The sequence below is a fragment of the Stegodyphus dumicola genome, chromosome X2, assembly GCF_044657685.1.
Source record: "Stegodyphus dumicola isolate Sdum_Otavi_A_Nest chromosome X2, ASM4465768v1".
NCBI lineage: Eukaryota > Metazoa > Arthropoda > Arachnida > Araneae > Eresidae > Stegodyphus > Stegodyphus dumicola.
The window spans coordinates 175,208,225-175,222,341 of record NC_140781.1 but is presented as its reverse complement, the minus strand read 5'-3'; the positions used below and the strand labels follow the sequence as shown (position 1 = coordinate 175,222,341).

Below are 14,117 nucleotides of genomic sequence, written 5' to 3'. Positions count from 1 at the left end.
AAACTGTTAGTCAAACCTACACCCATTGGTTTTAAGCTCACATTCAGGCTCCCACAGTCTAAAGCTAATAAAATAAGTGTGCTTCCTTATTAACAAATCACTTTATATGATGGAATCATTAACTAGTGCATTTTGTGGCAATTTATGCAATGGATTTTAAATATAATTCCATCTACTGACAATAACTAAATACAGTACAAAGTCCGTAATCCGGACTCGTCGGGACTTTGACGATTCCGGATTATTATAGACCATCAATTTAAATCTGGTAAAATGGCATGCAGAAATTATATAATTAAAAATATGAAACAGTAATTTATGAAATAAAGAGCAATTATGATCTAAAAGGTATCAAATTTTACAAAATAAAAGCTTAATATTTATTCTTCTTCTACTTTGTGAAGCTTGGCTTTCCTTCGGCGCCTTGTGCTTTTACGCATGCTCAACGCATTTTTTAAAATTTTTTTTTTATTACGGACGCTTTCCCTCCAATCCAGAGAGAAAATATTTAATTGTTTACTTTATTAAACATTTCTTTTAATGAGCGCATGCGCACTGTATGTGCGTTCTTTATGCGCATGCATAAAGCATACCAAAAAATTTTTGTGGCTTTGAGGTCCGGATTATAGATCATTCCGGATAATGGACTTCGTCCTGTATTCAGTTTTAGTGTTTTGATTTCTTGTACTCAATTTAAACATTTCACAACCCTTTTGTTAATACTTCTTATAAATATTTCATGTAAAAATTCCATTACTGAATAAGAATGTACCTTTTTTTATCTGAAGTACCACAACTTATTTTTGGCTATTGTTTGTAGATCATGCAGTTAAAAATACATCAATGTCACATTCTTCAGTATTATCATAAGCCACACTCTAAACTAGAAGAATGGAATACAGGGTGAAGCAATGATATGGCACGCATTTGAAATACAGTGTTGTTGCTAAACACATATTAAACATCATTTCTTCATTTTGAATGAGTCATGTGCATAACTTTCTGCTATTAATTAACATAATGCTACAGCATAAATAGCTGCATACTAGAATAATTATCAAGGCCATGATACTAGCAAGAAGCAGTTTTATGCTGCACTGTTGCTCATCATGAGAAAGAGGAGAAAATGCTTGAAAGGGAACCACCCAGAAAAGAAAATCTATAAGAAGGGCTCATAGTAGCACCAATGCAACTTTTTAATGACACTTCTCTTACTTTCCATAGCCATAATATTGTTACCACATGAAGTGACCAAACATATAGCCATATTTTTGACTCACCCAATATATCAAAACAATAAAAATCTAATAATGTCAAACATCATACTCTCTCAATAGCTTCATGATCTCTATCCTGTAAGTTTCCAGCAAAACCCATAGCTTCGGTGCTATTAAATGTATCATTCCAGACATCAAACATTCTGTCACAGCTTGACATAGTCTCTGGCATGGAATCAGGAGAAAGTGATGCTGAAAGTTAATTAATAAATTAGAACAAAATATGCTTCACCAAACATACAAGTTTTTGTTATTACCACTTAAAGGTGACACCTATGCGAGAGCTCATTTATTCCGTATATACATCTAGAATTTTACCTATTTAATGAAACTAGGCCTTACACACAAAACAGAGCAGCATTACATGTGTAAGGCCTTTCTTAATTATGATTAAAATGTGTCCAAATTGTAAACAAAACATATTTATAAATTAAAATTAATGCCTTAGAGTCACTATGAGTGATTGTGAACATTTTTAATATTATTCAAAATTTAAGTACACAGAAAAAATCATTTAAAGAGAGAGAGTTACATACTCAACAAATTTCATAAAAAGTAAGCTTGAAAAACAAACTGTTAACCTAAAAGAAGAAAGTTTATCTTCCATGAATTCTAAAATAGCAAATCTTATGTTTTATAGGTCTAAGATACCCAAATGATATCCTACTAAAAGACTGATATTCATGTTACACCCGTCATAAATGATATTCTACACTGATGGAAGATGAAATTCTAACAACAGCAAGGAGAAATCATTCTAGAGGAATGAAATGTAGGCAAAGCATTTGTATAGGTAGCCTATTTAAGTTTCAAGGTCACAGTTAAAGTATCCACGAGAAGAGCCGTTTCAAATGTGAAATGGTGGTAAATTAATAACCACTGTAGTTTCATACAAACATGTATGCATTGTGTTACATAGGTCATTTTGTGGGATGGAATTCATGACTGTAGCACTTGGTCAGTCAAATCAACAACAGTCCATGACAGTTGCAGATGATGTTGGATTTGCCCTTCCATCATGTCCCATACATGCTCAATGGGAGAAACAACGGGTGATCTTGCAGCTTAAAGCACCATGCCAACATTCTGTAGAGTATGTTGGATGATACCAGCAGTATGAAAATTAGTGTTATCCTGTTGGAAAATGTCCTGAAAATTGCTCTCAAGAATGGCAGCACAGTCATTACAATCACCAGTCTGATGTACAAATTTGATGTTGGATACATGGTTTCATTCAAACTCAGCAAGCTACTGATACTCCTTAAAAGCACTCTTGATTCAAACTTCACTCACAATGAGAAATCCAGAAGATAAAACACAAGGAGTTTACATTGCATATTTACAGGCTGCCCTCGACTTTCGCACATTTTTAAAAAGATTTTTGTGGATTATGAAAAAAATTCGCTCATGCATCAGCTGTTTTCAAGTCATATGTTCCATCTTTTTCCCTTACTCTTGTTAGCAGGAGGTGCTTGTAGCCATAATAAGCGTAGGGGTGAGGTATCATACAACACAGATACACATTACTTCTTACAAATAGTATACTTCTAAAGAATCGAAATCGCTACTGTGTTGTTCCGAGCAAGAGGTCAATACAGTTTGTCTTCCGTTAGTATGTGCAACAATGTGTTGCATGTTTTGCCAATTTATTTGTTTATTTTAAAATATTTCATCCTTTAATTTGATAAACATGAGTACGAAAGTGCAGTGTTAATACAAGCAAAAAAGAAATTAAGGACTCATAAACTTCATACCATCGATACAAAGATGGAAATAATTAGGCGTTCTAAAAATGTTGAATATTTTACTTCAACCAGACATTGTAAACAAATCTACTATAGGTTCAGATTTGAAAAATAAGAGTAAAATTAAAGAAATTTTCAAAATTGTGGAAATGTATCTTTAAAGATGGTTTCCAAAAGACAAGGTATAGTTACGGATAAAATAGAAATATCTCTGTCATCACGGATTGATGATCAACATAAAACAATGTCCCCTCAGTTTCTCAATTATTCAAGTTAAGGCTTTTAATTTGCATAAAGAATGACTAGATTAAATGGTGTCTTAAGCAAGTAACGGCTGGTTCAAATACTTGAGACATGGACATATGAGCTGATTACATAATATTAAATTCAGTGGAGAATTGGCTGATGCAGATAAAGATGCTGTGAAAGAATTTATTTTCTTGTTGTCCAAATCAATTGACATTGCTTCCGAGAGATAGTTACCAAGCAAAAAATCCCACTAAAAACTAATGAGTTTTTCACATTTTTTATGTAATTAAATGATTACATATAAATGAATAGATCTTATATCACTCGCTCTGTATTCAGAAAAGTATATCCCAACAAAATGCATATTTGAAACTTTTATACTATGCAGTTAAGGACTCTTCTTTCAGGTAGAAAAACTGAGCATTTTCTTTCGGTTCCTTCTATCCTTACTTTTTTTTATGACTGTTGCTTGATTTTAATAGAAGTAAACTGAAATCGTAAAAACATGTACTGGTATTTATGAACACAACTATGAAAAACATTTTTTATTTAAGCAAAGAATAAACCATTAATTTAAAAAAAAATGGAGTGTTTTTTTTAAAATTTTCTTATTAATTCCTAGGTAGTTTTTTAAAAAGAATAAAATACACGATAAAGAGCAGTGCACATTGAGGAGAAACTGTTACTGGAGAAAAATTATTTAAAAATAAGCTATGAACTTTTTTAGACTTTTGCATAAAAATTAATTTGTTTTTCTCACAAAATTAACATAAAGACCAACACACAGAGATTAAATTAAAAATTAAACAATTGAATTCATTCATTAAATTCGAAATACACTACAAGCTACATTTTGATTTTCTATGGTTGAGACATTCAAATCCTCAGTTCTTAAAGATCTTTCAGAATAATTCTTAATTTCAAATCTCAAATCTAAGAGCTGTTTTCATCATTCAAATCTTTTGAATCTTAAGATATCATAAATATTTCAACTCAAAATCTTGAAATGACTTATTTTATTTATATTATTATTTCTATTTATTTTATTCAATTTCATGACAAAATTGGGAAGAAATACTATTCACAAAGCCTAATATACTGAACACGTGCAAACTCGTTTAATTTCTCCTCATAATGCAAAGTGGTAAAACCTGTCCTTGAACTGGTTTTGCAATGCAATCTCTCCCGGACCTCTAGAGACATCTGTTAAAAACACTGCAAAGATGTGAAAAAACAGAGGAAAATCAGAGGATTCGTGTAGAAAAATACACTGCCCAAGTGGTGTAAGGGCAAATCAGTCCCAGTTCACAGCACCCAAATTGTGTTCAGGCAAAACATATAAGTGGTTAAACCAAGCACGAGTGGGAAGATTTACCTCACAAAACATAAAATCCTCAGATTTGAAATCCCTTGCTAAATCGAAAGAATCCCTGTATGGAAGTAATTTTGCTCTCTAAAAGAGTTTCTTCAGCAGTTAATTAAGCCATTCAATAAATAAACATAGAATCTTACAAGAAATAGCAAATCCTTCTAAGATGTTCAATCATGATTCTTGTGAAGCAAGGGGGATTACAAGGAAAGAATGTAAGCAGAACCTGGCAGATATAAAATTAATCTAAATGCATTAATTAGACAGTATTACTTTTGCATTTCTATATTTATTTTGTGATATTACGTAGACCATTACCTGCTGTAAAAATAACATGGCTGAGATTGTAACTGGCAGACAGAATTATTTACAATTTTGCTGGTTACTCAGATGAAAAGTATGTGGTGGATAGTTTGATTTGATTAAATTACTACATACATAATATAATAAAAAGAAATAAACTGATTAATAGAGAAAACTGTTATTGCATGATTTACATTTCAAAATACAATAGCATTTTGAGAAATTAAATTACTATTTGATGCAAGCATCAAAGAGCCAGAAGTGGCTCATGAGTTGCAGTCAAGATGTCAGACAGCTGCAGTCTGGTCACGACAGGCATGTGTATTAGCAATACAGTAATATAAAGTTTTCTGATTGGCATTTTGTTCCTTAGGATGTCATCTTGCTGGTGAGTTTATGAAGTGAGATTTAATACTATATTTGACCATCACTTATTAATATTGATGCCATCTTATTATGCCAAATTCATCAAACTTCACTGAATTTATATATGTTACACGAATATCCTGCCCTACATAGAATTTGCTGATATCTGCAGTATGTCCTGGAACAAATTAACTGCAGACACAGAAGTACTACTGTAATACTGAAATCTGTCTTTATTGCAAGATAATGTCTAAAATGAAGATGTGAACTTAAGCAAAATTTTAGCTTTATAACCCTTTTCTATCCCTGAACCAATTAAGCAGAAGAAGAATCTAAAATTAGTGGATATTTTTTAAATTTGTGACGTAAAAAGAGGTATTTGAGAGAATTTTTGAGATTTCAAGAAAATACGGTTATTTAAAAAGCTTACCACATCTACATGCAGGCACTTTTGTTGCTTCGCATACAATTTGCACAAAATATTCAATGTTTCCAAATACATTCAATAAAATCTTTTACTGTTTATAGTGATAAGATACATAAGGGGCAATAAAAAGTTTCCATTTGAAAGCTGTACAGTCCAGATGCCAGCCATGCAGAATTGCACTTAGGCAATCATCCCACTGCTTCACCAGGTCGAATACACCCACTAGATAAAACTCCTTTTTCTGCTGCTTGAAGAAGTACAAATCTGCTTGCTGCACTTCTCTGCTCAACCAGAACCATTGACATTCCAACGACGTTTTTAAGGGACCAAAGGCATGAAAATCGTATCAAGAGAGATCAGGACAGTTAGAGGGACGCTCGAGTGTCTCCCATTTCAGTGTAACTTCTACGATACGACATTTGCGATATGGGGATGTGCGTTATCATAAAGCAGAATCACCTGATTCTGCAGCTTTCAGACAGTTTGCCCTCACTGCATGTCATAATCTCTCTAGCATTTTGCAGTATTGTTCACAAGTGATGCAGATACCTAGATCCTTGAAATCAATAAGCAATGGATTCTGGAAAATAAAGAACAGGGTAAGCATCACTTTTATAGTAGATGACTGGCTCTTAAACTTCTTGGGATGATGGAATGAAGGATGTCAGCACAGCACAATCAACACTTTTGACTCAGGCTCCCGGTGGTGGTACCGGCTTTCATCACCTGCAACAATGCATTCATTTTGCTTTCAATGTTTAAATGCATAAACTGCATTAGGCAAACAGCCATCCGATTTGATTTTTATGTGGAATCGAACGTCCAGGATATCCACTGGATGTAGACTTTACTCTAGCTTAACTCTTGCTGGATGACGTATTGCACACTACCTAAACTGTTAAGATCCTCACATAGCATATGAATATGATGTTATGCACTAATTGCATTATCAACTGTCAGCTTGTTTGTAATGGATGTGAACAGCCTCCCAGATGGACTTGCATCTTCAGTCAAATCATGACCAGCATTGAATAAAGGGCACAATTCCACAATGTTTCAACAGGCATGCTGCTCTATACACATTCTTCATTCCCTGATGAATGTCTATTGGTTTTTGTCTTTTGGCAGGCAAAAAAAAAAAAAAAAAGAATAAAAGCTGTCTGGATGCATTTGGTAACAACATTGCAATTGTTAATGTTCTGAGCATTTCCCATATTCTTTGGAAATAGATGAATGCCACCCCATGCCAAGCTGTTGGTGCTCGTATGCCTGTATCGTGTATACACTAATTTACGTATATGCTGCAGTGATGTCCTGAAACAAACTTTTTTATCATCCTTTATAAATGAAATTTAAATGGTCAAACATAAATTACGTGTTAGTGTCCAATATAAATTATCATAGTTTTTGTATTTACGCATATAAATTAAAACATAATTTAAGCAAAACATCAGTACACAATGAAAGGTGCTGTTTGACTGTATTTGTTCAATTTGTTGCATACAACTTCATAAAATGACAAGAATGAAAAACATTAATCTTTGAGCATTATGGTACAGACCTTGGAGATTCAGGCAACTAGTTTTATTTAGACGTTTTTACTTATCTGGGAAATACCTTGTGGCATATTAATTTTCACCAAAAACAATGAGTCGATTTTATTTGACAAAGAAATTCTTAATCACTTATACAACAATACGCTTATATACTTAATTTAAAAGTATTTGTATAACTTTCTGCTCTTTCTAGTGTTTTTTGTTTGTTTGCTCTGTGGGAACAATGACATAAAATTTTCACTACACCAGTTTAACTAGGTTAAAAGAAATGTAACTGCACAATATGAAATATTTAACAGATTACTATTTCCAGCTTGCCCACTAAAAATTTTTATTTTTAACGCTTAAATTAAAACTAAAAATGTTAAAATTAAAAATTTAAATGTTTAGTTTTCTGTCAGTCACTTTAAATAAATAGAATATAACTGCAAATGCTTATAAATAATTTATCTTCCCATTACAGTTACTTTAGTAACAATCAAATTATAAGTGCATAAGACAGAACAGAACATGTTTTAAAAATTACACAAATTTCTAACTTATTAAATCTAAACTAACTAAAGCAATCTGTTTGTAAGAAAAATCTCATATTACACCATTTATCAGAAGAATAATGCAACAAGCAAGAAACAATAAACTGGCTGGTACAATTAATAATTAACTAACATTATTGAGTATGTATGTGATGAAAGGGGTGAAAACATTCCTCAGCAAACAGAATTTTTCCCTTGAAATACAATTAAAAACCTGAATCTCAAAATGTCAAATTATTTTTAAATGCAGGTTTAAATAAATATTTTCAGACATTTCATTTATACAAACTTCAAATATATAACAGCAATCTCACCAGAAGCTCGATCACCACTCAAAGTGCTGTGCAGATTAGCAGCTTCCATTTCTGAAAAGGTCTGAAAAAGATATAATACTTGTTACACGAAAAAACGATACACCAAAAAGTTTTTAAATACTTATAACCAAAACACAAACACCTGGTAATAAACCAATATCTTAGGTAAATAACTTTGTACAGTTTAATAGTGAACAAGGAAATGCTGTGCAATAACTAGCATAAATAAATTTCAGCACAGAATGCAGTTTTGTTGGAGCTCATTTCAACACATGCTGTTATGGCAGTAAATGTAGAAGTTGTAGAGGCTGACGAAGTTGGAATACTTAAGTCAAAAGAATAAAAGGGGTTTCTAACAGATTTTTCACACCTCCAACAGAAATGAAGTGGAGGCTGTGTCCTTCGCAAGATTGCTATAGAGGAAAATTTCAGAAGCTTCCACAAAATCCAAACTGAAAGCTGAATTAAGGCAAGGAATATTTCTAACTTCTTGAAATTAAAATTTCTGGTTTTTATTGCAACAAAGAGAAGTTGCTAAAGATTTTTCACTTCATTCTGTTTAACACAGTATTTGCTTGCCCTGAATTTTGAAGACCTGCAAGTTTATTCTATGTATAAAAAAAGGCCTAAGAATTTTTTTATTTGCAGTGTTGATGATTACAGAAGGACAACCATAGGTGGTGGTGGTAGTAGATTTATGACGCAAAGCTCTACAGGCCATATGCGCCAAACACAGGATTCGTTTTTTAACATATAAACTATAGCTTTTAGATAAAGAAAAAAAATCTAAAGACAACAGCGCACTTTTAAAATCGAGGCAAGTAAAAAGATATTGAAATGATGGGATGAAAATGCTGATTATGACTCAGATAATGAGATATGCAGTATAGATATAAAATCCTAAAACAGATTCATTAAAATTCCAACATAAAATCTCAGGAGAAAAATCAAATTAAATAATAGAAACCTGTTTCTTTCAGGTAATGAAACAAATTGGTATTGACCTCTCTTCTGATTAAACGGTTCAGAGGTAGGTTGCATCTATTAAAATACTTCTCTATGGACACTCAATTAAAATGCGATAGACAAACATTACAATTTGCACAAACAGGCTCACTCTCAGCTCTCAGAAGGTAGCTATGCGTCACTCTAGTGTCCCAATTCTAAGGCACCTCAAAAGAACTTGCTCCTTGCAAGTAGTATGCCAATGCTCTATTTTAGCCTTCACCCTTCTCAACTAGTTATGAATCTGAATGTCCCAAAGTTGCTGGCATTTATTTCTAATCTTCTCTTTGATGGCACAACGGATATCTCTAAAAGGGATGAGACGGCCGGACATTTCAACAGCAGATTTCGCTACGATGTCTGCCAGCTCATTGCCCTTTATTCCCGTATGTCTGGGGACCCAGTAGTACAGAATTTCATATTAACAACTTGTCAATTTAATATTCAACTTGAGAACATCCACTATCACAGGATTCTCGGTGCTACAAAAGAATTCTAAAGCTTTCAATGCACTGTAGGAGTCTGTATATACAATGAATTTTCCATGGTGCAGCATTGAGATATACAAAAGCGCATAATATATAGCAGTCAGTTCGGAGGTTAAGACAGAGGAAGCATCGTGTAAACGTCTGCTTTCCATGTGGTCACCAATTATAAATGACATCCCAACATGGCAAGCTGGCTTAGATCCATCCGTATATATGAAAACATAACTCCTGTAACTATGCCTGTGCTGAGGAAAAAATTGTCTGTAGATGCTCTCATTAGTAGTTGTTTTGATATAACTGTGGAAATTATCAAGAAACTGGATTTGTGCATTTTCCCAAGGTGGGATTTCAAAATGCTGTACTGCTTGTGGGGACATATCAGACAGGGAGAATTCTTCAATGAGGGGATGAACTCTGACAGGAAAAGAAGGCACACAGGATGGTCATGCCTCAAATAAAAGGTTGCAGCTATTATCAAGTAAACAGAGTTTATAAGGATGGTTAGGTTCAGATAAAATATTAAAATACTGTAAAAGAGACAACTCCTCACGCTTCAAACTGAGTGATGGTTCGTAACAGTCAACATAAAAGCTCTGGCCAGGAGATGTCCTGAAGGCTAGAGAACAAATCGGCAGAGCCTGATGATGAACAGAATCTAGTTTTAACAACACTGAAGACCGAGCGGATCCGTAAACAACTGAGCTGTAGTCCAGCCTAGAGCGAACAAGAGCTCTGTAAATGCGAAGTATGGAGCAACGCTCTGCACCCCAGGAGGTGTTCGCCAGGACTTTTAAAATATTAAAAATTTTTTTACTTTTTTCTTAAGTTTAGGACATGAGGAAGTAAAGTCAATTTTCGGTCGAACATCACCCCTAAAAATTTTATTTTAGGTGCAACTGGAATCACAGACCCACTGAGGTATAATTCAGGCTCAGGATGGAGACCTCGCTTTCTACAAAAATGCACGCACACAGTCTTCTGTTTTGAAAACGTACATCCTTGTCTTTTTGCCCATTCCTGGATCCTGTTCAAAGCGATCTGGAGCTGCCTCTCTACACGTCTCATATCCACACCTCAACATCTAATTTGTGGATCATCAACATATAAAGATCCTGAAATTGTCGGAGGAAGTTGTTTTAATAGAAAATTTATTTTTAGGCTGAACAGAGTTACACTAAGCACATCCTCTTCCTGTTTGAAAACTTCCGACAAAACAGAGCCAATCCTTACTTGAAAAGATCTAGTGTTCCAGAAATTCTGAATGAAAATTGGTAGGTTGCCGCGCAAGCCACTCTCGTGAAGATCCCGAAGTATACCGTATCTCCATGCCTTATCATAAGCTTTCTCAATATCAAAGAATACCGAGACAAGGTGACTTCTTCTTACAAAAGCTTTTTGAATGGATGTCTCTAACAGGAGCATATTAGTTACAGTAGTTCTCCCTTTTCGAAACCCGCTTTGATAAGACGATATAAGATTATTCTTTTCCAAGAAGTAGACTAGGTGGCTGTTTACCATTTTTTCAAACAGCTTGCATAGGCAACTCGTAAGGGCAATTGGCCGATAGTTGGAGGGATTCCTTGGATCTTTCCCTGGCTTAGCAATAGGAATTACAACAGCTCTCCTCCATGCACTGGGAAAAGTGTGCTCCTTCCACACTCTATTGTAAAGAGTGAGAAGGGCATTCAGTGACTTATAGGAGAGTTTTTAGCATTTCGTAATTCACGCCGTCAAGACCCGGAGAAGACCTATGTGTCTGCAACAAAGCTCTCCTTAATTCAAGCATAGTAAAGTTTCTATTGTAAGGCTCAGATTTGGAAGAGTTGTATGCAATGGGATTTATTTCAGAGTGCTGCTTGATAGAGAGAAATGCAGGTGAATAGTTTCTGCTGGAAGAAATGGCAGCAAATGTCTCACCAACAGTATTCGCAATTTCTTCCTATAGAGCTAATCACTTGGCCATCATTTTCCAAAAAGGAAAGTGAGTGGTCTTTATACATTCCGCATGCTTTTCGAACTCTTTCCCAAACCTGCTTACTAGGCGTAGAGGATGTTATTGATGACACATATGAAATCCAGGAATCCCTCTGGCTCTGCTTTCTTACTTTTCAAGCATTTGTTTTGGCTCTTTTAAATGCTATGAGGTTTTGCAGAGTAGGATATCTAAGAAAAATTCCCCATGCTTTTTTCAGTGCTTCATGACAGTCGCGATTCCACCATGGTTTCATATATTTTAGTATTTTTCCTGATGTTCTAGGAATGGAAAGCATAGCTGCCTGAATAATAGTATTAGTAACAGCTTTAACAGCATCATCGATATGCACATCTTCTACCATTTCCTCTGCGATTTCTGCAACGGAAGAAAAGAGTTCCCAGTCCGCTCTATCGAGTATGAACCGAGGGGATCATGACATGGGATAGTGATTGCTGTTGTGAAGATCATTATCCACACTAAAACTGAAAAATGGCAACAGAGATGGTGAACAGATGGCAGGGTCGAGAGCGTGAAATGTCCTTGAAGGCTCATAGAAGTACGTATCCTGCCCATTATTCCATAGACAAAGGCTATGATCTTCAATCATCTGCTCAATTTGTCTTCCTCGGGAATTTGTATCTTTACTACACCAGAGCAGACTATGGCCATTAAAATATCCTATTATGATAAAGGGCTTAGGCAGCTGCTCTATAAGATCATTTAAATCTCCCTGATAAATGTGCTCATTTGGAGGGAAATACAGTGAAACAAATGAAACAACAATATCAAAATTTGTTTGAGTAGCGAAAACTTGGAGGGATGTCGTCAAAGAAAGTACATTTGAGGGATAATCCAGTGAGGCGAGGAGACCTACACCTCCATTGGCGCGCTCACCTGCAAGGTTATCCTTCCTGACGAAAGAAAACCTCCGAAGTTTTGCATGTTGTTCTGGTTTCAGATTTGTTTCCTGTATTGCTAAGCACACAGGACGATACGCATTTATTATAGATATGTCAAGCAAATTTCAGTGGAAACCGCGACAGATCCATGAGACAAGGGTGGTCATTATGAATGGTTTTTGTTCTTTCTGTGCTGTTCTTTTGTTTTTCGTGGAAGTAGATGCCTGGGGACTTCTAGCCCCCTCTTCTACTTCCATACTGTCTGAATCCGCAGATTCAGAAATCATTCCATCAAGAGAGCTATTGCTGGGACTTCTGTTTTTATTTGATATTTTTTGTGTGGCAGTTTTGGGTTTACTTTGAATGATTGTTTCTTTTTTTTTTCTTCTACTAAATGAGTAAAATTTTCTTTTTTCTTGGTGGATGTAGTCGATTGAGTTTTATTTGGCAGAATCTCCGTACCTATTGATGTTTGGGTGGACACTGTACGAGATGATTTTACAACACTGGTGTATGATGTATTTGGTCGAAGCTGTGTGCTTTGGACTAATCTTCTGGCTTCGGCACATGAGATGTTCCTAGTAACCTTTGCAGACTGCACTTCTTTTCCTGATTTCGATTTTGGGCACAGGCATGAAAATGCTGGATGCTCACCCTTGCAATTTATACAAAAAGGTGCAGGGGTACACTTTTCAGAATTGTGGCCAATCTGTGAGCATCGGGCACATGTGAGGCTGCCATGACAAGACGTCTTAGAATGGCCGACACGCTGGCATTGGAAGCATCGCATAGGGTTTGGAATATAAGGTCTTACGCGACAATTTATGTATCCCGCCTTAATATTCTTAGGCAGACCAGACGAGTTGAAGGTCAGGATCACGTGTTTTGTATCTATCAACTTACCTTCCTTACGCACCTTGATCCGCCTAACACCGCAGACACTTTGGTCAAACAGCTCGGATGCGATCTCTTCTTCAGAAGCATACAGAAGGTCGAATTCCAAGATTACACCGCGACAATAATTTAGTGTCTTATGTGCTGTTACTGTGACATTCACTTGTCCAAGTTTTATCATTTGAAGTAATGATGCAGACCGAGTTGCCGAAACTGTATCAATAAGCAAGTCTCCAGAGCAGAGAAGCTTTATATTTCTCGGCTCACCAATACAAGACTGGATGTATTAATTTATTACAAAAGGAGACATCTTATGCAGTTCGCCAGAAGAACTAGAGATAACAAGGAAACGGGGACTATTGTTACAATTTTTTTCATTTGTATCTGTATGTACTTTTTTAGCAGATTTTTCAGAACTAGTGCTTTAGCCAACTTGACTCACTTTGAAATCTTTAATTAGAAAAATTTGAGGGTTGGCCATGATGAAGAAAGAAAAGATTCGGGTCCCACAGCCCCGCCCACAACAGAGCTCAACATGGGAACACAGATTCCTGTGCTAGGGATAGCCAGACCTATACGCAAGTTGAAGCCCCACAGTCGGCTTTCCCGAAAGCAGGTACTCCTTAGAGCTTATCCCCAAGCCACTGACACAAGGACTAGTGACCAGCCAATTGACACCCATGAAGACAACTAAGGTGCCTCCCGTTTAGCTGAAGC

At 35.4% G+C, this 14,117-nt stretch overlaps 1 protein-coding gene across 1 annotated transcript in view; it reads right to left on the bottom strand.

Moving 5' to 3' along the window:
* The window catches only part of LOC118204348 (lysine-specific demethylase RAD23A-like), a 114,655-nt gene that overhangs the window by 9,650 nt on the left and 90,888 nt on the right, over window positions 1-14,117 (bottom strand). Inside the window, exons 8-9 of the mRNA XM_085809723.1 lie at window positions 8,140-8,200; window positions 1,327-1,469 (exon numbers count right to left, since the gene is read on the bottom strand). Coding sequence (XP_085665849.1) covers window positions 1,327-1,469; window positions 8,140-8,200 — 204 coding nt within the window. The remainder of the gene's footprint in view (window positions 1-1,326; window positions 1,470-8,139; window positions 8,201-14,117) is intronic.